This window comes from Armigeres subalbatus, chromosome 1 (assembly GCF_024139115.2).
Source record: "Armigeres subalbatus isolate Guangzhou_Male chromosome 1, GZ_Asu_2, whole genome shotgun sequence".
NCBI lineage: Eukaryota > Metazoa > Arthropoda > Insecta > Diptera > Culicidae > Armigeres > Armigeres subalbatus.
In genome coordinates, this window is record NC_085139.1 from 242,200,385 (window position 1) to 242,228,344 (window position 27,960).

Below are 27,960 nucleotides of genomic sequence, written 5' to 3' on the forward strand. Positions count from 1 at the left end.
TTCCGAGTATCTTGATAGGAATCTTCTGAGCTGCTTGAAAGAACATAACAAATAGTTTTGAAATTTCAACGACGTGTTAAATTGCAATGGATACTTGTCATAAGACGAGTTAATACAATCCCATTGAATTCCACCACTTAATTGTATCTTGACAGAGTCAAGTACGAGACACTGAAGACGGCCTTACTGTTGAGGTCGAAATACGTATCTGTCAAGATACAATTAAGTGGTGGAATTCAATGGGATGGTATAAACTCGTCTTATGACAAGTGAAGACATTCCACTAAAAAGCTCAAAATAATTTTCTTATTGCAATGGATATTCAAATAAGTTTGACTGTATTTTACACGCAAGAACTTTAGTTATTCTTGTATAATGTATTTCGATTTAAAACAACAGTACGCTTAATTTCATGCTCGAAATATGTGCATGAAAATACATTTAAAACCACAACATATTTTTATCTGTGAATGCTTCCGAGCTACTTGGAAGAAGGCTTCCGAGAAACGTAGAACAATGTTCCAATCCTCTTGCAACGTGGTAACCGAGCTATTCGAAAACGGAGGCTTCCGAACCTTTAGACTCTAGATTTAGTTCAGAAGCATATTGTTAACATATTATTAAACATTTTGTTTCGATCAGGTAGATTGCATGAAGAGTTTTTTTTTTGTTAATTTGTTAATTTGAAATTTTGTCCTTTCGATCTTTTGTTCCACAGCCTGTCATACACTGATTGCTGAAGGCAGAATTCAATTGACTTTGATTTATTGATCGCCATGCATATTATTTACAAGTTAAAGACAAAGTTATGAAATAAAAAAATGCACAAGTACCAAAAATTTTATAAATGAGTTTTGATTGGAATTGTAATTCGTCCGCCATTACGGATTTTTGCCCGAGGTACCCCATGGGGCCAGCGAAGGTACCCCCAGGGGTACATGTACCCCAGGTTGAGAACCGCTGAACTACAGTATCTATTAGACCGGGTTCACCTGGTGGCTTACCAGGTTTTGGTAACAGTCTCTTACATATATCCGGGAATATTCGCTCGTCCAGTCACCTCTGCATGGCTGTCCTGGACATGTCCGAATTTGTCATTACTACATTACATAATACCATTTTAACGCCATGTTCGGGATCCCGTCTAAACCAAGTGCTTTACTCGGAAATTGCTACCGCCAGTAGCTCCTTAGCCGTCATCTTAGCATTTTGAATAGCTCGATGCGTTCCTTCCTAACTTCCGCTGAGCGGGCTTTTTGCAATCTTCTTTTAGTCCTGTGCAGGTTACTGCAAGGGCAAAAATTTGCTTGCTTTACCAGTATACCGCTTACCTATAGGTTATTCCTATCCGACCCTTTGCACATCAACGATTTGCGCCCCGCTTCGAGGCAGCGGAACCACTTGTCGACTATATGGGGTTGGTAGAGGCTAACAGGACATACTGTCCTGCCAATTTTTTGCTTACCGACATCCATGATCAACATCATGTCGGCGTCGGTGGCTGGTAACTGTGGTCCTCTTCGAAGGCGGATGGACGCTTGTGTTACCACCACTCGAGTGCACTCCATCTTGGTTTCTGATGACCGATGCGATCTCTTCCGCTGACGTGACCTTATCCAGCTGTTCACATTGAAGTCACCTCGTCGTGTAGCGTCTCCACTTCTACACCCGCACTTAGGACTTCATGGGCTAGCGCTCCATATGAGGTGCCACCCGCCTGTGAGCACTTCCTTAAGACAAATATCATCTTATCCGCTTTTGTCTGCCTTAAGGCTCCCCCAGACCTAAGCGATTTCATCGCCGCGACGGCGACAACTAGTCGCCGCGATTCTATCGTTGGGTCGCTGCAGGCAATGTTTGATTTACGCTTCCATACCAAAGGCGACAGAATCGCTGTCGCCAAGAGATAGAATCGCGCCGCGACTGTCGCGTCGCGTGTGTTTGGGGGAACCTTTATGCTGCGAACCTCTTTACCAAGGTACTCCAGCTTCTCAGCGCCGCTCATCTTTTTTAGCACGTCGACGTAGCGCTTTTTCTATGTTTTCATAAGTAGCGCTTGTCTCTTCTCCCTGGATGTCACCTGGCGCATGGTTTCCGCATTCTCCTTTTTCGATTTCCTGGCTATCGTTTGCCTGGGACCTTCCGACCCCTCGCACTGGTTCTCTTGATCAGGGTGGCTGGGTTCGATTCCCGGTGCCGGTCTAGGCAATTTTAGATTGGAAATGGTCTCGACTTCCCTGAGCATAAAAGTATCATCGCGTTAGCCTCATGATACGGATGCAAAAATGGTAACTTGGCTTAGAAACCTCACAGTTAATAACTGTGGAAGTGCTTATGCTTAATGAACAGTAAGCTGCGTGGCGGCTCTGTCCCAGTGTGGGGATGTAATGCCGATAAGAAAAAGAGAATCATTTGGATTTCGCCGGAAAAATATTAGCTTTCTCAGGACATTTCTTCTAAATTTTATCAAAATATTTGTAAAACTTCCACTGGCAATTATTCGCAATTTCCGCGGAAAAGTTTTCATAATTTCCATGTGAGATTCTTCAGAATTTCCACGGAATTTTTTTCCGAATATTAATGAAAGCGTATTCAGAATTCCCCAACTCCCTGGAACATTTACATAAAATCATTCGAAATCCCCAATAAAGATCCCACTGGATTTTTTTTTGTATTTCCGTGAAAATGTTTCTCAGGAAAATTCTTCAAAAGCTCCACAGAACACTTTTCGGAAATTCCATAGAAAAATTCTTTGAAACTTGCACTGCATTTCTTTTAATTTGTGAGTATTCTGGAGGAATTTCCACGGAAAACTATTTGTATTGTCCATAACAAATCTTGTTCAAAAAGGCGAAGGGTCATTTGGATGAAAGTTATTCGGCGAAAAGCAATTGGACCGAATAACACGATGAGCCGAAAGCCGAAAGACTTCTAGCCGAATTCCGCATTGGCGAACTGAACGTTAGACCGTAACGGTTTGGCCGAAAACGTTTTCAAGCCGAACTAGTAATTTTCCCTAACGTTCGCTTTGTGCGACATTTCGGCCAAACGGCATTTTTCAATAAATGACTTAAGGGTCAAACACAATGCTGCGTCATCGCAGACTTCAACTTCATCGCATATGGATCCGGCCATATGCGATGAAGTTGAAGTCTGCGATGACGCAACATTGTGTTCGCCCCATTATTCGGCTGAACGATTGTTTTAGCCGAAGAACTAGTTGTATATTTCGGTTCGGTCAAAGACTTTCGGCCAAAAGCCCTATCCCGTCATTAAACCCAGCGTTTCACATTGGCTGAGTAAAATCACAGACAAGAGATAGGTCCCCACTTTCTTCAGCAAAACTGTTCACCAGTATGTTGACTTTGCAGGAAAAATACCAGGGCTCAAGTTTGGCTATACTCTGAAGATCCAGATTTTCGAAACCTTGAGAAGATTTCGCTTCTGAGATCCTACAAATAAATCTGGCATGTTTGAATCCGAAATCACATGGTTTGATAGTTCTGAAGGCTCAGACAAGTTGAGCCATCCTGAACGTTATGCATGTGATTAATTTTCATGAATACGATATGTTCAAGGTACTACAAAACGTTTTGGAGTTCCACCCACGGTATCTACCGTATCAACCAAAGTTTTTGCAATGTCCTTATCACCGGTATACACCAAATCCGGTTCAATAAGCATATACGCATCATGCAAATCCAATTTTCTTTAAAACCAGATGTTCAAAGTACTTCAAAACGTTCTAAAAATCATCCCACGGTATCTACCACATCAATCAAGGCTTTGGCCAATGTACTCATCGTCGGTATACACCAAATACGCAGATGCTCAAGGTACTACGAAACGTTCTGGACTTCAGCCTACGGTATCTACCGGATCAACCAAGGTTTTTGCAATATCCTCAACGTCGGTATACACCCAATCCGGTTCAAAAGGCATATACGCATCAAGCAAGATCAATTTTCTTAAATACGAGATGCTCCGAAACGTTCTGGGGTTCAGCCAACGGTAGTGATCGGATTCTATATTCGCAAGAATTTATCGTCCATTGGCTTTCCCTTTCCTGGTTAGGTAATCGCTTTCATGTGGCGTGTGGGTATTCTTGTCAAGCTTTGGACTACCATTCCGCTGGAGGCTGCATGGTTTACGTATCATTATCCGCTGTCATTCGATACGGTGTGTAGACTATCCGGTCTGATCACCAGTTTGTAAATTTTCTCCCTTCCTACCTGAGTGTTTATGTCACCGCTGACGATTTTCAAATTACATTCCACCAAATAAGATTGAAAATTTGCTATGAATATGGTAAATAGTATTTGGTCTCCATGAAATGAAATTGTGGGCGGGTGATTTAGCGATTTAGTATATAGTTTATTCTGAGTTGTAGACAACGATACCAAAGATCGATTTGGCCGTTCGTTAAGTTTCAATCCTTCCATGCTGCTTCTACTCATTGCTAAGTTATCTATGTCATACCTTGATGATGTCTTTGAAAGTGCTTTGAGTAATAACGCATTTAAAATGCTAATTCAGTTTCGCTTTTTTATCTCAGCCTAACATTCGATTTTTTGTAAAGCGACTATATTCATCAGTGTAGATAATTTATATTCTTTCTGATCCGCTCAGCAATCGATTACTTAAATTTTAAACATACGTATCTAACGCAACTAAATACACATAATACGAATTTCAATACAAAAATAAATATTTATATAAAATAAAAACTAAAACGTAAACGCAGAAACATTCATCGTTATAAAATGCCTATAACTTTCCGTATTATAATCGATTCCGATCGAAATAAATGTTTGGTCATTGGAGTACTACACCTTAGCCTACTGGAATACAGTACTATAAAAATCATTGTTATGATTTCTGTCTCCTATGATAGGCGAATCGAGAATAATTTTCATACTATATAGCTTTGTTATCCTAATTAGGTTCTTTTTTTACTGCGCCCGCAGTTTATTCGGATCGTGATAGTGCGACGGTACCATCGTCGGATGTGGCGGTGGCGGAAAACATCGCACGTGTTCCACGTTCGAACCCTCCACATCGTTGCTCTTCAGATACTTATTCAGGATCGCGAAAATTTGCGAGTTCAGCACCTGGAAGCGCCGGATGCGGTCGACCATGCGTTTCAGATTCTACGATGATAGGAACTACGATCACGATTTTGTTACACGATTTAAAAATTGTTTAACTTACAATTCCTTTCACGGTATCATCCTTGCCATCGACGCGTTGCACGCGTAAAATATGGTAGCAAAAGTCCAACGCTTCGAACTTTCGCTGCTGATTCAGCAGCATGATGATTGCACAACCGGCCCAATGAAGTCCTTCGCCAAACAGTTCTCTAGAAGAAACAAACCGAAATCAAATTACCAATGTTATCCCAAAGCATTATTCATCATCTCAAACTCACTCCACAGTATACTCGGTTCCGGCCACGGGGATGCAATACACGAATTGCAGCGCCGACCACAGCCGATGGAACTCGGAGCACTCGTCAATGTGCATTACGCCGTTAACCGGCGGAGGGCCCGCCCACACCGGATCGTCCAGGAATGATTTGACACGACCGAGAATGACTTCAAAGATGCTCAGACCACAGCACAGGCGCTCGCGGGTCAGCAGATCTCCTTCGCGGGCAATCATCGCTTGCTGTTGGGTAAACAATTAGGTAAAATCTTTTAAATGATTTGAAGATCATCACTGTTTGTAGTTGGTGAAAGTTGAGAAGTGATTATTTGGTGGATAACCGAGACTACACAAAAGTGCTCATTATAATCATCACTTTTCCCAGGATGCGGTGCTAGTGAGCTGTTATATTTGAGTACCTATATTGTTCCATGTGAGATCTAGTATATTTTGGTTCGTAGTATTTTTGACAAAAATGAATGTGTGGTAGAGTCCACCAAAAGTTTTCTTTATATTCAACCTTCTCCAGCGATGCAAATAGAATGCGTTCACAGAATATGTCTTAGGTCATCCAAGAAAACCCTGGATACAAGGCCATTGGGTCTACACGCGTAACCACCTATTTGTAAAATTCCTAATTATTTTTCCGTCACAAGACAGTTCACCCAACAGACGTCCTTTGCTTAAAATATCATTTTAACAAATTTTAAATTTGTGTGATAAGAATATTTACAATGTGAAAAAAAATTCAATTCAAATATACCACCATCTAGTGGTCAAGTTCTAAACTAATTAATGCCTCCCTGCATAACATTTTTGAAAAGGTGCAGTTCAAAATGGGTAGGATTTTCAGATATAAGTAAAATAAGCATAAAAAATCACTGTTTGTGTACTCTTTTTTCACAAGTACTGGTGATCTCATTTGTTAGGTCATACTGGCGCCTGCCACGTCAGAATGCAAGTCAATGTAGGGAAGTGGGAGAAAATGATGATGCAATCACTCGCCCACTGCAAGCCGAATATACCTCTGCACTTGCCACGAGTTCATGCGGAATTTGTTTGGAATTATTTGGTTAGGTTCCGAGAGGCAGAGGTTCGTCTTGGTTAACGAGCTGCCAATGTGATAGATAGGAGAAGGCAACTGATGGAATTTCTAATTGGATGTAGGAAACGAGCTCTATAGTTCACTTCCAATTCTAGCAGATTACTGTTAGAATACTCAAGTTGAAGGTATAGGAATAGTAATGGAAACGGGTATGGAATTCATTTCCAGTTCTAGCGATTGCTAGAACATGAGAAATATAGAGAAAGATACAAAGTAGAAGAATGGAACGGACCTGGGATTGAACCCACGACCTCCTGCGTATGAGGCAGAAGCAGTAGCCATATGACTACCAAGCCCGCTGGTGAAAGAAGGTGGAAAGAGAGAAGAAAAAAGCAAGAAGGAAGAAGGAGAAAGGAAGAAAGAAGAAGAAAGTAGGAAGATGAATGAAGGAAGAAGGAAGAAGGAAGAAGGAAGAAGGAAGAAGGAAAAAGGAAGATGGAAGAAGAAAGAAGGAAGAAGGAAAAAGGAAAAAGGAAGAAGGAAAAAGGAAAAAGGAAGAAGGAAGAAATAAGAAGGAAGAAGGAGGAAGGAGGAAGAAAGAAGAAGGAAGAAGGAAGAAAAAAGAAGGAAGATGGAAGAAGGAAGAAGGAAAAAGGAAGAAGGAAGAAGAATGAAGGAAGAAAGAAGAAGAAAGAAGGAAGAAGGGATAAGGGAAAAGGAAGAACGAAGAAGGAAAAAGGAAGAAGGGAGAAGGAAGAAGGGAAGAAGGAAGATGGAAGAAGGAAGAAGGAAGACGGAAAAAGGAAGAAGGAAGATAGAAGAAGGAAGATAGAAAAAGGAAGAAGGAAGAAGGAAGAAGGAAGAAGGAAGAAGGAAGAAGGAAGAAGGCAGATGAAAGAAGGAAGAAGGAAAAAGGAAGAAGGAAGAAGGAAGTAGGAAGAAGGAAGAAAGAAGGAAGAAGGAAAAAGGTGGAAGGACGAAGATAGAAAGAAAGAAGAAGGAAAAAGGAATAAACAATAAGGAAGAACGAAGAAGTTAAGGTGATTATACAATAATGCCAGAAATCGTCCATTTTGTAAACCACGTGCTTTTCCAATATTTTTTTCAAGAGCACGAGATGAAAGAACATAACCCGTATGGGGCTGAAATAATGATAGATCGTTTGCTTAGTTATGCTGAACAATCATAATTTGAGTTTCGGCACTGTACGAAAACTATTACGTCAGATTTGGGCTTTTGGAAGTGTATGTAGATAATCGTGTGGTGAATTTGAAATTCACCACGGGCTTTATTATATAATCACCATAAAAGGGAGAAAAAAGCGAAGAAGAAAGAAGGAAGAAGTTAAAGGGAGAAAAACCGATGAAGGAAAAATGAAGAAGAAAGAAGGAATAATTGAGAAGGAAGAAGAGAAAATGTAGAAGGAAGAAGGAAAAAGGAAGAAAGAAAAAGAAAGAAGAATAAAAAAGACGGAGAGAAGGAAGAAAGAAGAAAGGAGAAAGAAGAAGAAAACAATAAGAAGAAAGAAGAAGCGTGGGAAAAAGAAGAAAAAAAAAGAAAGAAGAAGGAAGGAGGAAGAAGAAAGAAGGGAAAGGAAGAAGGAAGAACCAAGAAAGAAGAAGAATGAAGGAAGAAAGAAGGAAAGGGAATGCAGAAAGAAGAAGAAAGAAGGGAGAAGAAATAAGTAGCATAGAAGAAGGAAATAGGAAGGAGCAAGAAGGAAGAGCGAAAAAAAGAAAGAAGAAGGAAAAAGAAGACAGCACTTCTCGTTTTTCCATTTTTGCTTCTTTTTGCTAATTCGGCCTAATGACCATTCGGCCTAATGACCTTCGGCCAAATGACCTTCGGCCTAATGGCCTGACACCCTATACTATATATCTAGACCAACATTTGAAAAGGGCGTAACAGCCAAAAATTATTTCTTCTGATTCTTCGTCCACATATATAGCTGTATATGTCTAAACTACGATAACCATGAATAATAATAGCATTTTTGTCTTAAAGTAAGGTAGTAACCTCCAGAGGCGTTATCAAAATGCTATTCCCATTTTCATAAATAAAATATCACGACTCGGAGTCACGTTTTCATGACTTTGAGTAATGAAACCATGACGCTGAGTCAAGAAAAACGACGCTGAGTCTTGAAAACATGACTCAGTATCATGGAAATATGTCAAAAAATTCTGAAATCAGCATAACGCAATTTTGTCAGTTGGGTGTCCGCGAAGCAGCCGGAAAAAAAGTTTCCATCGAAAAGTGTGAAATTTGTGTGCTGACAATCCTCCGTCTCCAGGCAGTCCAATTGCGCAAAACAAATTCTCCCCGCTGCAGTCGAATCCGAATCGGATAGCGGTTAAATCGGTTTTATTTCTCGTTTGTTTGTATAACCAAATTGTGCTCATGTACATGAATAGATAGTGTGATTATTTTGTCTTCGGTCGAGTCGCGGAAGTGTCTGGTCCCGAGCCATGATTTTGTGTTAGTTAAAAGAGAGTAACATAGCAAGAAACGTTGGGAAGGATGGTTAAGGAACCTGCTTCACTGTACAGTTCCTGCCTGCTGGCCTATGCGCGGAGCCTGGATTATAAGATTTCCAGTCGATTTGCCGATGCTGCCTTAGAAATAAATCTCTTATACACATTAATCAACGCTAAAAATCGTCGAAGCTCTTTGACCGTGGATGGTCGCTCATAATCGTAGATTGCTTGCACCCTAGATGGTAGAAGGTTTAATACCGTCACTGTTCACCAAGTAACCGATAAACTGCACTTCGGGCTGTGCAAACGTACTTTTCGCTACGTTGATTACAAGACCGTTCTGCTTCAATCGCTCAAAAACAATTCGTACGTGTTCTCTATGGTCTTCTTCGTCCAAGTCACCCAAGATCTTTAAGCTTATTCTACGAGTCGAGTGACGTGAGGTGAGTCGATTTTAGAAATTCTCACGTGAGGTGACCATGTTATTCAAATGGGGCTATACGACTCTTCTCACGTCATTCGAGCAATCTCACGTCACTCCACTCGTAGAATAAGCCCACTTGTTCATGAAGCGCTGAAAAGTTTGACTAGCGTTGCACAAACCAAATTGCATCCTGGTAAACTCGTAAAGTCCAAATGGTGTAATAACTGCTGTCTTGGGTATGTCAGCTTCCTCCACGGGAATCTGATGGTAGGCCCTTTCCAAGTCTAATGTAGTAAAAATTTTCTTACCTTGCAGGGAGTTCAAAATATCGTGGACGTGTGGCACCGGATACCGGTCAGGAACAGTTGCTTTGTTCATTGCTCGATAGTCCCCAACAAACCTGAACTGTCCATTCTTTTTCATGACACAGTGTAGGGGACTAGCCCAACTGCTACTAGACGGTCGACATATACCGAGTTCGCTCATTACATTGAATTTCTCCTTGGCCGCTTTCAGTTTTTCCGGATGCATTCTCCTTGCTTTCGATGAAACCGGCGATCCCTTCGTAACAATATGGTGTGTGACGTCAGGCTGGGCTTTTGCCTGCATCGTAGCCGGAAGTGTTATTTCGCGATATTGTTTTAGCAACTCGTGGAATGGATGGTCTAGACTAACGGTTGTTATGGTGTGGATGTCAGCTACTGTCATTTCGCCAGCGGATCGCAAGTTTGTCCTGGCGTCAATGAGGTTTCTGTTCTTCATGTCGATGAGTAAGCCGAAATGAGCTAGGAAATCGGCTCCGATAATCGCATGGTTAACGTCAGAAACCAGGAAATTCCACGTAAACCGCCTCCTGAGACCAAGATCCGTTGCAATGAATTTGGTAGAAAATGTCTTTATCTCCGACCCGTTCGCGGCATGTAACACAAATGGAATCGGTGCTGATAGTTTCGTCAGTTCTCGATGCTGGGACGATGGACACGTCTGAAGCGGTGTCAATCAGGAATCGTATGCCACTAGTCTTGTCGAATAGTTTCAGTCGTCGGCTGGAAAACATGCTGCCCACCTCAGCCGACTCAGGTGGGGGGTTATTTAGTTTTTTGGCTGACTGTACTTGCAAGGCTCCTTGCAGCGGTCGGCGAGTTGACCGAATTTACGATGATACCAGCACACTTGATCGTTCATTGCCGATCCACTCCTGGAGCGCGAAGCCGAACGACCGCGACGTTGACCCATACTGTGTGATGGACCGGATTTGAGACGCCGGAATTCTGCACTCAGCACTTCCAGTTGCTCCTTCATCTTTTCCATCTCCTCATTAGCATTTAACGAAGACGATACCGCAGATGCTTGCGGAGATTTCCACATCTTGTCAGTCATTTCCGCTAACTTAGCCAGTGTTCCATCGCTGATGGTCAGAATAGGCCGTTGTAAAAACAGCATTTTTAGCAAGTCATCGTTAACCTTGAGGCCATTGGCAAGTTCCTGCATCTTGGCCAAAAGAACTTCACATTTTTTCGTTAATGAGTTATTACAATTTGAAAGTGCGATGCGGATCATATTGACCCGAATACGTTAAGAAAATTAACCAACTGTTCCTTTCCCGTGGCGTTCCTGGAGGTGCAGAGGATTCCTCGGTCTCTTGTAGCAATGAGTTTCAAAATAATTTTCCTCTTCTAATCCTAAAGGTAGTGGCCGTCATCAAGATGAATACACCACTAGGTGTTCCAATCTACCAAATCCACGATTCAGCCATCTTGGATTTTAGTATGAGAGAACCAGCCGGTTGGTTTTAGTTTTGCACTGAAAATGAATTTTTCACTGCCTTCTTCTCTTCCACAGACTTGGTAGATTGGAGCACCTAGTACTGTATTCATCTTGGTTATCATCATTATTGGTCTCGAGTTTCATCCAAAACGTGTACAGTGAGAATGATTTTCTGCATATTTGTTGTTTCTTTTTTATCTTAATAACTTTTTTAATCCTAATAATTAGCGAGTTAACAACTTCTCAAGTCGATTTGAAGCAGGATTGTTCATGGGGGGAAGCAATCGACGTTCATGTGACACTACCTCATCGGGGATCTTCGGGAAACTTGGGATTTCTTCTTTCGCATACGAAACACTTCTATCAACCCAGTCTTTTACTGTCTTGAACTCATTTCTCAACGTATTCTTCACACTGTACAAGGAGCTCGCTTCGGATTGCAGGTCCTGATCATCTAACCTTGCTTGGAGAATTTTGTTCTCAATTTCTTTCAATTTGAGGTTATGTTCCGCTTCCATCTTGGCTCTTTCTAGCTTCAGTATTTTTTTCGTTAGTTCCAGTTCCTTTTCTGCCTCTTCAACGGCCGAACTAAACGTCGATCGAACACTACACTGAGGATACTGGTCGTAAGATTTTCATACGACAAAACTTATGATAATGTTTCATAAGAATTGAACTATGCAAATCTTAAGATCTTATTTCAGTCAAATCTGTCTTTTTATTGGATATCCAACAAAACAATTCCTCGAAGCGTCGGTGGACGTGTGGTGTGATCACACGCCTCCTAATCACGACGTCCATGGCTCGAAACCAGGTTACATTTTTTTTAAACGAACTTAAAATTTTTCATAATATTGTCGTATGAAATGCATTTCATTAGTGAATCGTATGAAAATCAATACATTTTCTTGTGGCGAAATTTCAAAAGAGAATCGTATGATAGTCTTACGGCCAGTATCCTCAGTGTATGCATAGAAACCGATCCTGACGCACTGATAGCACCTTTAGCTTCCAGCTCTGAAGCCTGCCGATTTCTTTCCATTTTCTTTATAGGTTCGTCGTCCATGGTGGAGCCCAGGTTCGCCACTAGGTCATACAAATCCTTTTTCGTAACTGTCGTCGCGTCACCGTTCAACAACTCGGCGATAATAACTACATCTTCCTGAGGTAACTGCTGCAACCGAAGGCGGAATTTCTCCAGTTCTTCCTTACTTCGAAAACCACGAAAATTTATCACGTTGGCACGATATCTGTTCAAACGACCTTCAACACCGTACAATAACACGTTTAACTTCTGAACAACTTGCTTTGTTGCAAATTTGAATCGAATACTGTGCACGTAAGCACCGAGAGTTTTTGTCGTCACTCTCTCCGCCATTTTGTCAATTCGTAATGTCTAATTTTCAAACTGTTTTTCCGGTTTTTCCACGCACTGTTTTTGACGTAAACTACGTCTAAGGGGAAGACTCAGATACAGGGTGTAAAACCGAAATTTCCAAATTCGAGACCGTCACGAAATTAGGATAGATTTCAAACGCTAATAGCGTCTTTATCTTTCGATAGATTTTCGACATTTGCTTATCAATCGATTCAGAAACTCTCCAGCAATTTGCCAATTCTATTGATACTATTGATTATCAACGTTAAACTATTGAAAATGTTGTTTCTTTCCAAACCGGGTGAAAAATTCAATTCCGTTCATAAATCCCCAACACGGACATCAAATTGCAGTAAGGTACGGGCCTTTTGATCCACTGCTTCGTTTTCCCTGTGTATAAAAAGCCCCGTGTTTCGCGTGCGCGCGTCATTTTCATTCTGGATGTCACGGCGAGCGGACCAGGGCGTCCAGAAGCGGTCCCAGTGACAACGGCTGTCTCAGTGGTGCGGATGAAATTTTTTCGGTCGGTGGTGGTGGCGGTCGTGGAAGCAGCAGCACATCATTTTCATCCGTGTCCCATCTTCGGTGGATCTGGCAATCGACGGCGTTCGTTGAGCCGAATCATCGGATGGCGGTCGCGCAGCCCAGTGGCTGCTGTTAATAAGGCACATAAGTGGCAATTAATCGGTTCTTTTGAGGACCATCAGTATATTTGGGAGGAAGGTTAAGTTGAAATAATTTTCCTAAAATGCAACCGTTAGGAACTGGAAAATTCTTCGGTGAAATTCGTAATTCGGAGTTGTATGATTTTAGTGATTGAGAATGTTGATATTAGACGGACTTTCTTCATAGAACAAAGCATAATTGTGTGGCATCGGTAGCGGAATCATAGCATTAGTGCCGGTCCGAGCATAGGCTGTCATCGGAAGATTGCTACAGCAATTTATTCACTAATGTGGCGTTTGCAACGATTTGGATGTTGTCGGCACAACATGAAATTTTCCCGCGAGAATCTAATTTTGTATTTTTCCTGTTGATGATTGAAAAAGAAATCGGTTCCGAGATGAACTTTATTCAAAGCGCAACGCTAACGTCGGTAGTTGAATCCCAAGCAAGTATCGGAAGGAGACCATGCAAACAATTGATTCGCATTATGACTGAAAAAAATGTATGGCGTCAGTATTGATGTTTGCTACAGATTTTTTGACGTAAACTTTGTCTACGGGGAAGACTCAGATACAGGGTTTAAAACGGAAATTTCCAAATTCGAGACTGTCACAAAAATTAGGATAGATTTCAAACGCTAATAGCGTCTTTAATTTCGACATCGTCTTATTTTCGACATTTGCTTATCAATCGATTCGGAAACCCTTCAGCAATTTGCCAATTCTATTGATACTATTGATTATCATTAATGCTTAATTTTTTTGACGTAAACTACGTCTAAGGGGAAGACTCGGATACAGGATGCAAAATGAAAATTTCCAAATTGGGGACCGTCACGAAATCATGTAAGATTTCAAACGGTAATAGCGACTTTATCTTTCGACAGATTTTAGAGATTTTCTTATTAATAGGAATTCAGTGCGTGATCTCTCTTGTTTCGGACAACAGAACGATCGCGCGGTCGGCCGAATTATTGTGTTCTGCGTTGCGCGGCCGGTGATAAAATTAATCAGTTCTGTGCGTGATCTCTCATGTTTCGGACAGCAGAACGATCGCGCGGTCGGCCGAATTATTGTGTTCTGCATTGCGCGGCCGGTAATAAAATTAATCAGTTCTGTGCGTGATCTCTCTTGTTTCGGCCAGCAGAACGAACGCGCGGTCGGCCGAGTTATTGTGTTCTGCATTGCGCGGCCGGTAATTAAATTAATCAGTTCAGTGCGTGATCTCTCTTGTTTCGGACAACAGAACGATCGCGCGGTCGGCCGAATTATTGTGTTCTGCATTGCGCGGCCGGTAATAAAATTAATCAGTTCAGTGCGTGATCTCTCTTGTTTCGGACAGCAGAACGATCGCGCGGTCGGCCGAATTATTGTGTTCTGCATTGCGCGGCCGGTAATAAAATTTATCAGTTCTGTGCGTGATCTCTTGTTTCGGACAGCACAACGATCGCGCGTGCGACCGAATTATTGTGTTCTGCGTTGCGCGGCTGGTGATAAAATTGAACAGTTCTGTGCGTGATCTCTCATGTTTCGGACAGCAGAACGATCGCGCGGTCGGCCGAATTATTGTGTTCTGCATTGCGCGGCCGGTAAAAAAAATTAATCAGTTTTGTGCGTGATCTCTCTTGTTTCGGACAGCAGAACGATCGCGCAGTCGGCCGAATTATTGTGTTCTGCATTGCGCGGCCGGTAATAAAATTAATCAGTTCAGTGCGTGATCTCTCTTGTTTCGGACAGCAGAACGATCGCGCGGTCGGCCGAATTATTGTGTTCTGCATTACGCGGCCGGTAATAAAATTAATCAGTTCAGTGCGTGATCTCTCTTGTTTCGGACAGCAGAACGATCGCGCGGTCGGCCGAATTATTGTGTTCTGCATTACGCGGCCGGTAATAAAATTAATCAGTTCAGTGCGTGATCTCTCTTGTTTCGGACAGCAGAACGATCGCGCGGTCGGCCGAATTATTGTGTTCTGCATTGCGCGGCCGGTAATAAAATTAATCAGTTCAGTGCGTGATCTCTCTTGTTTCGGACAACAGAACGATCGCGCGGTCGGCCGAATTATTGTGTTCTGCATTGCGCGGCCGGTAATAAAATTAATCAGTTCAGTGCGTGATCTCTCATGTTTCGGACAGCAGAACGATCGCGCGGTCGGCCGAATTATTGTGTTCTGCATTGCGCGGCCGGTAATAAAATTAATCAGTTCAGTGCGTGATCTCTCATGTTTCGGACAGCAGAACGATCGCGCGGTCGGCCGAATTATTGTGTTCTGCATTGCGCGGCCGGTAATAAAATTAATCAGTTCAGTGCGTGATCTCTCTTGTTTCGGACAGCAGAACGATCGCGCGGTCGGCCGAATTATTGTGTTCTGCATTGCGCGGCCGGTAATAAAATTAATCAGTTCTGTGCGTGATCTCTCTTGTTTCGAAGCGGGCTACTGCTTCTGCCTCATACGCAGGAGGTCATGGGTTCAATCCCAGGTCCGTTCCATTCTCCTACTTTTTATCTTTCTCTTTATTTCTTATGTTCTAGCAATCGCTAGAACTGGAAATGGACTTCCATACCGTTTCTATTACTATTCCTATACCTTCAACTTGAGTATTCTAACAGTAATCTGCTAGAATTGGAAATGAACTATAGAGCTCGTTTCCTACATCCAATTAGAAATTCCATCAGTTACCTTCTCCTATCTATCACATTGGCAGCTCGTTAACCAAGACGGACCCCTGCCTCTCCAACCTAACCCAGAAATTCCAACAAATTCCGCATGAACTCGTGGCAAGTGCAGAGGTATATTCGGCTTGCAGTGGGCGAGTGATTGCATCATCATTTCCTGTACATTGTACATTGTACATTGAAGATGTGTGCTACTCCCAAGCAAACATCTGTTGGTTCCCTGTGCAAGAACAGCTGATCTGGTCATAATGGAGTAGCAACTACGAGCAGTCAATCAAGCTCAAGCTCAAGCAAGCTCGACGGATTTTAGAGATTTTCTTATTAATAGATTCGGAAACTTTCCACCAATTTGCTAATTGTATTAAAACTATTCATTATCAACGGCAAACTATTGAAAATGTTATTTCTTTCCAAACCGGGTGAAAAATTCAGAAATAATCAATCCCGTTCATAAATCCTCAACACGGACATCAGATTGCAGTAAGGTACGGGCCTTTTGATCCACTGCTTGGTTTTCCCTGTGTATAAAAAGCCCCGTGTTTCGCGTGCGCGCGTCATTTTCATTTTGGATTTCATGGAAAGCGGACCAAGGCGTCCAGAAGCGGTCCGGCTGTGGTGGTGCGGATGAAAATTTTTCGTTTGGTGGTGGCGGTCGTGGCAACAGCAGTACATCTTTAAATCCGTGTTACAAGCAGCATTTTTGGATCTGGAAATTAACGGCGTGCGTAGGGCCGAATCATCGGATGACTTCCGGTAGTAGCTCCGCCGAAGCCGTTGGTGGGACCACGATCCGCTCTTCCTGGCATCTCTAACGAACGAAACGGCTCGCGCGCGCGTAAAAACTGCTTTCTTGTAATCAATAAAGTTAAAACTGTAGCCACGCCCCTTTGGTGAGTGTTACGGTTACACAATATTTGCACTCATACCGATCCACAAAGAGGCGGGACCAATGATCCATCTTTATTGATTACAAGAAAACTGCTTTCCCCCGCGCGCGAGGCATTTCATTTGAAATGTCGCGGAGAGCGGTCTTAGCATCGGCGGAGTTACTATGCAATTTATATTTTTTGTGGAGTGGATCGTGTGGTCGTAGTCAACAGCTGTTAGTGATTAGTCATTCAGTGATTCGGTTCTTCTCAGGGCCACTATTTTATACAAAGGAAGATTGAGGCGAGGCGAATATTATTCAAAGGGCAAATTAACCGTTTGGCGACGCCATAATGTATGGATCAGTGACAGCCAAGTGAAATTTAATCAAGCTTCTTAATTGGTTTTGTTGCAGTTTGTGATTGGGAAGGCAGATTATTAACAATCGATCGATAGATCACAATTTTATGGAAGCGAAGGTTAAACCTAGACGAATTTTTCCTAAAGTGCAAATTATAATCGCTTGGCGACAGCAGAATATTGCCGTCGGTAGTAATATCACGAGCACGTGTCAGAAGGAGAAGCTGCAAAAACGTATTCGAATGAATGGAAATAAAACCGGAAACAAATATCAGATTATCTACCAAAATTATAATTTTTGAAATTTCACTTGACTGCCACTGCTATCCACGCGAATAATTTTCGGCAGCGTCTTTCTCTGACGCGAGCTCGTGATCATGCTACCGATGAAAAACAATCTGCCATCACCAAGAAATTAAGTTTTACTTTGGTAGCCAATCGTTAGTACTTCAGAAAATTTTAATCTGAGCGCTGCTGATGCTGATGATGACGACCGCACGACTCACACCATCAGTGAGAATAAGATTTCCGGTAGGAGCTCCGCCGATGCCGATGGTGGGACTACGATCTGCTTTTCGCGACATCTCGAACGAAATGGCTCGCGCGCGCGGAAGAGCTGCTTTCTTGTAATCAATAAAGTTGAACCTCTAGCCACGCCCCTTTAGTGAGTGTGTGACGGGTACACAATATTTACAGTCATACCGGACAACAAAGAGGCAAGACCAATGGGCCATCTTTATTGATTATAAGAAAACTACTTTCCCCCGCGCGCGTGGCATTTCATTTGAAATATCGCGGAGATTCGATTACTGACAACCATAGATATCGCAAATTAATCGATTACTTCGATTAATCGATTATTTGTTGTGATAATCGATTAATTTTGAATCGATTACTTCCCAACGATTAATCGATTCAATAATCGACAAGAATCGAGAGTAATCGATTAGTTACTAATCGATTAATCGAGATTTTATGACATCTCTAAGCATCGGTGGAGTTGCTGAGCAAATTTTATTCCAAATACATATGGGATATTGGAAAAATCGGTTCTTCTCAGGAAGCAGAAGCAGAATAACGAGCGCGTATTGCAGAGAGCTGCTGCAAATATGTATTCTTGCACTGGCACTAGATTCTTCATTTCACCAAACTGTTTCACGTAGTTTACGACGGGCGGTCGTGTCTTGTACACAACCCTTGATTTTTTTTTCTTTCGTCTCGAAGGACCACTAATGAAAATTCTTATATTGTCACCATGCCGGGAAGTGAATATCAAAACGAGAACCCGGGGAATCGGACCGAGAACCCGGGGAATCGAGTCAAGAAAAATACAACTCGTTTCATTGGCCTTCAAACAAGAACTGACTTTTTATTTCCTCTTTCGCTCTACATCTTTTTTAAAAGGGTTACAAATATCTTCTTCTTCTTCTTCTTCTTATTGGCATTACATCCCCACACTGGGACAGAGCCGCCTCGCAGCTTAGTGTTCGCTAAGCACTTCCACAGTTATTAACTGCGAGGTTTCTAAGCCAGGTTACCATTTTTGCATTCGTATATCATGAGGCTAGCACGATGATACTTTTATGCCCAGGGAAGTCGAGACAATTTCCAATCCGAAAATTGCCTAGACCGGCACCGGGAATCGAACCCAGCCACCCTCAGCATGGTCTTGCTTTGTAGCCGCGCGTCTTACCGCACGGCTAAGGAGGGCCCACAGGGGTTACAAATATATGGTAGGCAAATTCTCTTTTTCTGTGACGTAGCATCTTACACTTAACCTTTAAAATAAAAGGTTTAAAAGTACATTTTACCATTGTAGTACCAATACATTGACAACTTCTTCTGAATGTAACATACCCTGCCTATGCTTGCCTTCAAAGGGTTTGACATGTCACTTATAGAAGAAAGCTAGGACTTTCAGATACCATTTGAACCTACTGCGCCATTTTGCGCCGGAAGGAATTACTTAAGGAAAAATAATGGAAAAACTTGAATAAATTTGTTAATTTAAAAAGTAAAAACTTTCTATAGTAATCAAAAACGCATATTTTGTTTGCCCGAATAATTTTGTAGAAGACTACGAAAATGTAAAAAATTTGATTGAAAGGTTATATTGAAAAAACTGTTTTAAGGGGGTCATCCTCAGATAACGCTTATATTTCGATATGTTTATTAGATAGAGCTTCGGAATGTTCTACGCAGTTTCTCGTAATACCGAAAACTACACCTTTTTCTGAAAAATCAAATTCACTATTTATTTTTTTGGTAAAAAGAAAATTTTCATCTCACTTTTAGGTGGATTAATAATCAAACTCATTACATCAAAATGTGCGTCTTTGCATGTCTAGAAAGTTTGTAGAAGATACCAAGTATCCAAAACTAACAGTTTGAAAGTTATTCAATTTTGATCGGAATTTCCTTTTTGACATCAATATAGAAACCTCGCACGCCGGTGTACAAATGATTCAGGCCTAAGCTAGGCGGGATTTTTTCCCGCACCACACGATTCACTTACCCGTACTCCGAAAGACGCTGCTTTAGTTCATTGTCTGGCAATTTTGGGTGCAAGTCAAACACTCGGATGTATTGAACATTGCTACCGGCAAGCGTCATGTGCATTTCCACTGAATTCCCGCTGGAATAATAGAATGTACCTACGCGGATCCATATTTTTCCTTCACGATTCCTACATTGCATGCATTGAAACGCGACTCCTCTCCTGACTATCAGACATTATGCAAATATTTGAATGCCTATAATTTCGATTTAAGCAAAAATTGGAGCATTCCAGAATAGCCTGAACTTCAGCTTGGAAAACAGTTGGCCACTAGCCCATGGAAATCGACATATTTATCTATGGGCCAGTAACGCCTGCTCCAACTTGATTATTCATCTAAGAACCATCGATATAAAATACAATTAATCCTGATTGAAGAGTTGGTCCGCTGTTAGTCCATATACTTCGTTCAAGTTCAATTACATCAAACATTGTTGGAAGTTGTATCTTTTCCTCATCCCGTCATCATTGTTTGTGATCAGTGAGTTGATACTTATTTTGTTTAGAATACTAAGATGACCTTTTAGGTCACCTCCGAGGAAGTTTGAATCTCTTCTGATCTTCAAAGTAGTTATCTCTATCTATTGCACGAGTAGCTAATCTTTAAAGTTTTTCCAACGACTTAAGTACTACACCAACTACTCTCTTCCGTTTTTGGGGCCATTATATTAATGCAGCATATGAGAATCTGGGTTTTTACAATCGCCGTATAAATCCACTGAATCATTTGTGGCTTTAATCCCCATTTTTTACCGAACGTCGCCTTACTTATCCATAGAGCATTTGAAGCTTTGCTGGGTACTTCTTCGAGATGTAAGTTCCAATTCAGCTTACTGTCAAGTCTAACTCCAGATGCTTGATTGAGTTTGAAAGTTATGGAACGTACACACGGTCAAGCAGTTTGACCAACATTGACTACACCTCTCGTTTATTCAAACATCCAACAAGTTTTATCAACAGCGGCACGAACAATCAATTAATTCGACCAACAACTGCCGTTTTGCAATTCTGAGGCCAATTGAGCAATCAGAACCAATTTCCAGATCGAAAGAGTGATGGAGGTGTATTTTCCTATACATTTTGGCTGAAATCCCCATACAAACTTCAAATCAAATGCGCCAGCTTATGCAACAAGCGATTGAGCTGAAATTTTCAGAGATTGATTTTCTCACCCAAAGGCACAATCCTGGGGGGTGCCCCGTGGAGTCAGACAACTTTTTGTTTCCTGGGCCAGTCTAATGTTTACGTACATATTCGAGAAAACAAGCATAACATATAAAACAAATCAACACGCAACACTGAACGATGATTTTCGAGTATCTGCAAAGTATAAGAGAGCGTGAGAGTAAATCGACGGTTTCCCCTCCTGGAAAAATATTTTTTCAACTTTGCAATATTTTCTACAAAAGGCAGTTTTTTCAAATAATATTACGAAATTCATCCAAATGTAGCATCCCACGGATGTATTGAAGTCACCACTATATGTTGATGTAGTTTTAAAACAAGAGTACTTCCCCGATTCAGCTGGAGAATGCATTTTCTCCTCAGTGGGCGGATTTTTTCCTGGGGGTGGTACAAGCACGTGGCTGTTTTCTTGTCAATGACTGGATTACGGTAATTTAGGCCTTAAGCCATATATGCAAAGAAGAAGAGCAAATAAAGCCATCTAGCTTGATTCTTTGATATATTTTTGGCGAAAACAAGTTTTATAAATCATTTGATATGAAAGTGCGCCAAGTTTGGACCTGCATCAAATATGGTACTTCCACGGTATTTCTTTCCTTTGTGCATGTCACTAATGTGGTCTCTGAAGGATTTATATTTACTCCTTCTTTCTCACACCATTATGTGATGAAATTTAGAGCAATTTGCATTCGGTTAGAAATAATATAGCCATATTCTCCTCTAACCAATATCACTTTATCCGCGAAGTCAATAATTTCGAGGCCTCGACCTCCAGATGCTTGGGAAGATTATCGACGATTAAAGACCACAATAGAGGTGAAAAAACGCCTTCTTTAACTGCTCACCCACTAATTTATGAGCTTCCAAGGTTAGCGATATTTCTATTTTTGTTAACATCTCGCCAATCCAATTAACAATGCATAGGGGACCAGGGGGCATTATGAACACCCGGGGCAGATTGGACACCCCCAATATTCTTGTTAATTCAATCATTTTTCTACTTTCAATGCAGCGAACTCTATAATCCTTTCATAAACAACTAATTTATAGCGTAGAAGCCATTGTTTTATTTTCTTAGCGCATAAATTTGACAAAAAAGTTAGAATGTCTTCCAAATGGTTAAAAATTATAAGTTTCACCTCCCATAAAATAAGCTTTACTTTACCACAGAAGATGATTTTTCAATTATTGGTCATCCCATAGCAAAATTCTGTTATTTACAGTGCCCTGGCCTGCATTTGTGACAAGTTTCCTTTAATTTTACAAAATTTCCAACAGTTTTTAAATTTGTTCACCTGTTGGGGCAACCTGAACACTCTATATGGGGGTAGAACTGACACCTTAAAAATTAAAAACATAACCTCAAACTCATCGAACTTGGCTTTCATATCGTGTTATTTTCGTGTTATTATGGTGCGGAATTATAAATCGCTATAAAAGTTCCAGTACATGACATACATATATACCATAGAAGCATATATATACCATAACAGTCGCTGTAAGTGCAACAAAAAAAGGAAGTGTTTTGTATAGATTTGACAATCTCGTTGGCAAGTTGATCGGTACAACCCATTGGAAGGATTGGCGATGCCAGTAGAGTGAATAAGAGTATGCATAGATTATGCAATGCTTAGAGTAGAGGATCCATATAAAAACAATCATATGCTTCATACAAAAAGTTCGACATACATGTATGAGGCCGGCTGAAAGTGGCATATTTTTGCGGTACGTAATCAATCTTCTTCTATTCGTCATGGAATTAATATAGAAAACGACCATACATGACCTCGCTTAAGAAGAGGGAAATAGATTTTCGGATGTTGATGATCCAAACACAATTTTAGGTGTCTCATACAAAATCATGACAGGAAGATGAACAATTGGGTAATATTTATGTTGGATGATCCATAAAATAGGTTACAATGGCATATAATCACAAGTAAGATAATTTTCTTCATATTTTATAAGGGTGTCCATACTGCCCCATGGGGGTGTCCAATCTACCCCGCTACCTTCCCGAGAGTAGTGAAAAATTAACTATTACAAAATCGTCCTATTTGATTGAAATTGCCTTATTTTCAATACGATTCAAAGCAGAACTGGTAGTTAACGAGTAATAGTATCATGTAATTGCTAGAAATCCGAATTATATTCAATTTAAATCACCTAAAATGGATTAAAACCTTAGGGTGTCCATATTGCCCCTTGTCCCCCTACATCGATGCCTCGTTTCAACATAGCATTGTTCATTGAACTTTGAGATGTGTTATCGAATGCTCATTCAATGTCAAGGAACGCTGCAAGTGAAATTTCTTTTGCTTCGAAAGATCGTTCCAACTTTAGTGAATGATCCGTTGTTTCTATAAAATAATGAATGTCGTTCAACAATGATGTGACAAGTTTTAGGGGGAGGGGGTCTAAGATTTTGTGATACTACATATGTTATGTATACCTAAAAAAAGCGTGACTTAAGGAAAGGGGGAGGGGTCTAGAAATTTCAAAAAGTAGTGGACGTCATATTTGAATCGCCCCAAATTATTCAATATTTTCTGGGATGTCCTATCTGCTCCGCGTGTTGCCTCTAATAATGCCCATATTTCCCCTACCACACAAGCTACTAAACACAACAACTCCTACTTACCTTAGCCGTTCCCAACTTCTCAATGTTTGGCACGATCTGCAGTGATGCATACTTCGTCTCCAGGCGTTTCTGCTTGGTTTCCGGCTTCTCGCCCTCCTTGCAGTACGGTCTCGGCAAAATGTTCTGGAATGGGGCCGCATGCAAAAGATCGCACACCTCCTCCTGCGAAAGAGCTTGTTCGATCAACAAACAAAATAGCAGCGAATTTCCCAATTCTCGAAACAGTTGAAACAGCTCAGTTTTCGCATCCGGATATTGTACGATGTCGACGAGATGGGCTTGGTAGTAGCTCAACACACCGGGCGACCCGTAGTCGCAGCGTGGAAGTTTGCACGATTTTGGCATTGCGGACATGAGTGTTTTGGTGAACTGGAGAAGATTGCCTTGAATCAACGGTTTGACGATATCTTTCAGAATGATGTCCATCACAACGGCGATTCCTTGATATCCCAGCAAGCGGCACATTGCGTGGAAGTGGAACGATCCGACGAAACCCGTGTACTGGCCGTACTGAGTGGAGAAGGCTGCATTAAGTGGTTTGGAACCCCACAGGTAATAGTGGGACATGACCGGAGCTTTCTCGCGAGTGATCGCTCCCGAAAATGGGATCTGGAGTTTGTTGCGAACAAAGCGATTAGTAGCTGCATTGTAGCAATAGTTTGATAGAAAATCATAGTTCAGTTCAACAAAGACATGCAACGTGATGCGACCGTATGGAGCGAGTACGTTGTGGTTGGCCTCCTTCAGCATGGCGTCGAAATCATCCAGGGCGAGGAATCTGGAGAGGAGTTTGTGACAGAGCTTGTTAACTGCGAGCAGGGCTTCCAGTTCGACCACTCCGGTTATGTCACTGGCTTCGAAACGACAGATCGCCAATTCCAAGCTTTTCTGCATGTCGGCGTTGATACGCTGGGTGATGAGTTTGTTCAAATCGATGGAGCGTCCGAGCAGTTGGACGTGCCGCTGCTTGAGGAGAGTTTCGTACCGGTTGTTTCTCGGGTGCGATTGGAAGTTAATTCCGAGAACCTCACATTCGACGCGGAAGCGTTTGTCCAGATAGATACTGCCGGCTAGTTGTTTGTAGTGGGCGAAGACCTGTTCGCTTAGTTTGTATACGAACTGATCGAAGCACAGATTGACTTCGGCCTCTACCTCGTCGTAAAGGAATTGCTTCCGGAAGATGGTTAGGGCGTAGAGGGCCGAATCATTGTAGAGATCCAGTGGGTAGAGCACGTACTCCATCATCGAAGGTTCCTTCGTGCGGAGGATGTGATCGGTCAGGATCCAGGGCATCGACATCTCGATGGGGAATTGAATTCGCTTCTCCATCGTTATGAGGTCATTGCATTCCTCGTTGTGCTGGTGACGAACGGTACATTTCTGAAAAGATTTGATTAATTATATCCGCTACCATGATTGAATATCAGTCATTATAACAAACTTACGTTGACTTTGCGTCCCATTGTCATTTCTAGATAGAACTCGCGGTACCACAACTGTGACAAGTCGCAACATTTCTGTAAAGTCTCGCTGAAGCTTAACAAGAACGTCCAGTAAAACGAGAGCTTGTGGAAAGCATCAATCTGCAGCAAGCAAGATCCATCAATATCCTTCCGCAGAGTCCGCTTGCCTCCAGATTTATCGGCAATCAAAGACTCCAACATGGTCCGTACCATGTACAGCTGAGTTGACGATGGGCCCACGTTCAGTCGTGGTACACTGATTTGGAACCCTCCATCCGGATCTTTCTTACCCTTGAGTGCCGGATCATGTGCCGGTTCAGTTCCCTTCTGCCAATCGGCGCACGTCTCTCGGACCGACATCACGATCGATCGGATCAAGTCTTTCTTGTTCTTGACCGCTTTTCTCAGCGGTTCGCGCAACATCAGCTGTACGAAATCTTGCAGTTCGGCGTAGATGCTGCGACGAATCGCTTCGCACAGAACGGTTTCGATGCGAGCCATCAACACCTGGAGGCCCTTGATCATGGCGATCACCTCAATGAGGGCGAACTTCTCGTCGTCGGAATAATTGTAGCGGGTGGCCCGTTCGTACTCTTCGGCTTCCACTGGGCATTCCTTGTTTTGGTGATGATCGGTTGGATGCAGCAGCTTCCACGAATACAGCTCCGTAACGACCGATGTCCACTCGGAGAGTAGTTGGAGGCCGCGCAGGGCAAGATCGGCCGTAGCCTTGTTTTCCGCATCGGTTGCGTTGTCCTGAAACAAATCAGAATTTTGAAATCATCGCGCAGGCATATTTTTTACAATAAATCAAGAATTTGAATTTTGATTCCAGTCTCCCGGAAGCCTAAAACAGTGATTACCAACCTTATAGGTCGTCGTGACTTCGTTGCTGTAGCGCGACAGCTCCGATATGTACTTCACGTGGTCCTCCCGAATCGTGGGCAAATGCACCATCAAGTCTGCCTGCGGACTGATCGCCTGCGAGCTGGACAGTGGCCACTTGCTCGGATCAAAGTGCTTGCTCCGCTTAATGTAGTTGAAAGGGGCAATTTGCATATCACCAAACAGTGGAACTACCTCCAAGTTTTTGAAAATCCTATCGATTCTGTCCAGTCGCAGTTTCTTCTTCTGATCCAGCTTATTGATGTTGCAAATCTCCGAATCCATCAGAAACAATCCGAAACCCATGACCTTAACAAGCATATGCTTCTCCTCTGGGGTCATATACATCTTCGATTCGTACATATGCACGCAAATGTTCACAACATCCGAGAGCAGCTCTTCATAGCCCATAATCTTCTCCAACGTGTCTTTGACGGTGTCCCGTATCTTGTTCTGCGTGGCCAAAAACATGGACAGATTTTGCGACTCCTGCAAGGTGTGAGAATCGCTCATCACCTTCAGAAACTGAGCCGCACGCCGGTAGGTACTGTAATCGTTTTTGACACTCGATTTCATATTTTTCAGCTCGTCCAGCACGGCAAACATGTTGATGAATTTGCCCAGCGTTAGGAGGTACGCCTCGGAAACGAAATCCTTACGCTTTTCGGTGTGGCACAGTCGTTTGACCTCACCGGAAAACGCTTCGATTGCCTTACGTTGGAAGTACATGAAGTTGAGCAGCTTTTTGACCTCCGGCGCCAGCACCTCCACTGTCTTTTCGTAAATCTCCACACGGTTCGGTTGTTCGTTGGACTTGGGCTGCGGAATCGCCCGAGAACAACATCTCCAAGTGTACAACATGACGGCATGCTTCTGACCTTCGTCCAACAGTTGATTCTAGAACGGTAACAAATATTAACATTGAGTAACAGAACAAGTTTCAAACAATCTTACCAAATTTGCATGAGTAGTTGCTTCCTCGATATACTTCGCAATTCCGGTGACGAAGCCATTTCGATCTTCAAAATTCGTGTCAAAATTGGCCTGGTAGACCACCGAACAGGGCTGCGCTTCGATACAGGGTTGTTCATCCGGCAAGGGCAACTCATCCAACACTTCCACGTTGGAAAGTGCATCGGCCAGGGTAATCTTCTCCTGCGCCATTTCCGTCCGCACTTTTACAAGCTAGGTTAATCGGAGGACTCACTTTTAGCCAAACTTGTACCGCATCAACCAATGTTTGTTTCTAGAAAAACCGTAAGAAAAACTTCATTTAATGAATCCCTCATGCGAGACACATCGTAATCAGAGCCAAACGATCGGATTATAGGAGAAAATCAGTGACCACTTGTGCTCAAACATTTTTCCCGAGGAAACGCGATTCACATGCGCAAACAAAACAAATGAAGAAAAATGCAGATTGCATTGCTATAATACACAAAACGTAGATAACAACTTCGCCCAAGATCGTCTCACTTATTATTTATTACACTCTACGAGATTAAATTGAATTTTGTTTACATCCAACCAACCGTGCCATTAGCAGATGGGTGGTAAACAAACCCGCATCCCATCGCATCAGCGGTCACGTTGTTGTCGGCGGTGTTGGGTGGGTGGAGCGGCGCGGTGCGGTGCGAATACGGGAGACAGCCAGAGACAGGAAAAAATGGATGACAAATGAAACTCCCATCGAAAATGTGAACTTGTTTTGCACTTCACGGACCAAAACGACAACTGAATCAATCGAATTTGCATTTCACCGATAGCAGGACACTGGCACTACACGGCGAACAAACTTTTCACGGGAACTTTTACGATTTTCACGCAAATAAAAGCAAAATAGTTTACCTGGACACGAATCTACGCCCTCCAGTAGAAAATTTCACACACCAATCAATGACGGCTGATGCTGCGCCAGACAGGTCGTGTGGAAAAAGTTCGCCAAGAGGTGGCGTTGTAGACAACAGTGAAGGACGAAAGTTTTTTTCAAGGGGTTTCCAAGATGCTTTGAGGTGACAAAAAAGATATTTTAGTTACTAGATAAAGATTGTCGCTGTCGTCGCTGTCCGGAACATCTTTTGCTGGCGAGGATAGGGAAGCTAAATGTCAAAGAAGGAAAATCCATACGATTTGACAGGTATGTACCAC

At 42.2% G+C, this 27,960-nt stretch overlaps 1 protein-coding gene across 1 annotated transcript; it reads right to left on the reverse strand.

Annotated features, from left to right (window-relative positions):
• Positions 1-4,587: 4,587 nt before the first annotated feature.
• On the reverse strand, positions 4,588-27,710 carry LOC134206132 (cytoplasmic FMR1-interacting protein). Its single transcript, XM_062681820.1, has 8 exons — positions 27,661-27,710; positions 26,767-27,058; positions 25,795-26,709; positions 24,910-25,683; positions 23,465-24,844; positions 5,429-5,667; positions 5,212-5,359; positions 4,588-5,150 (listed from the first exon to the last, which is right to left on the reverse strand). The coding sequence occupies exons 2-8, from the start codon at positions 26,974-26,976 to the stop codon at positions 4,953-4,955; spliced, it is 3,864 nt and encodes a 1,287-aa protein (XP_062537804.1). The 5' UTR covers positions 26,977-27,058; positions 27,661-27,710; the 3' UTR covers positions 4,588-4,952.
• Between the last annotated feature and the right edge of the window lie 250 nt (positions 27,711-27,960).

Excerpts from the sequence above, each read along its gene's own strand:
- LOC134206132 (XM_062681820.1), bottom strand. The coding sequence starts at position 26,976 with ATGGCGCAGGAGAAGATTACCCTGGCCGATGCACTTTCCAACGTGGAA. Across the intron at positions 25,684-25,794 it reads AAGTCACGACGACCTATAAG|GACAACGCAACCGATGCGGA; the intron begins GTTGGTAATCAC and ends GATTTGTTTCAG. Across the intron at positions 24,845-24,909 it reads CAATGGGACGCAAAGTCAAC|AAATGTACCGTTCGTCACCA; the intron begins GTAAGTTTGTTA and ends AAATCTTTTCAG.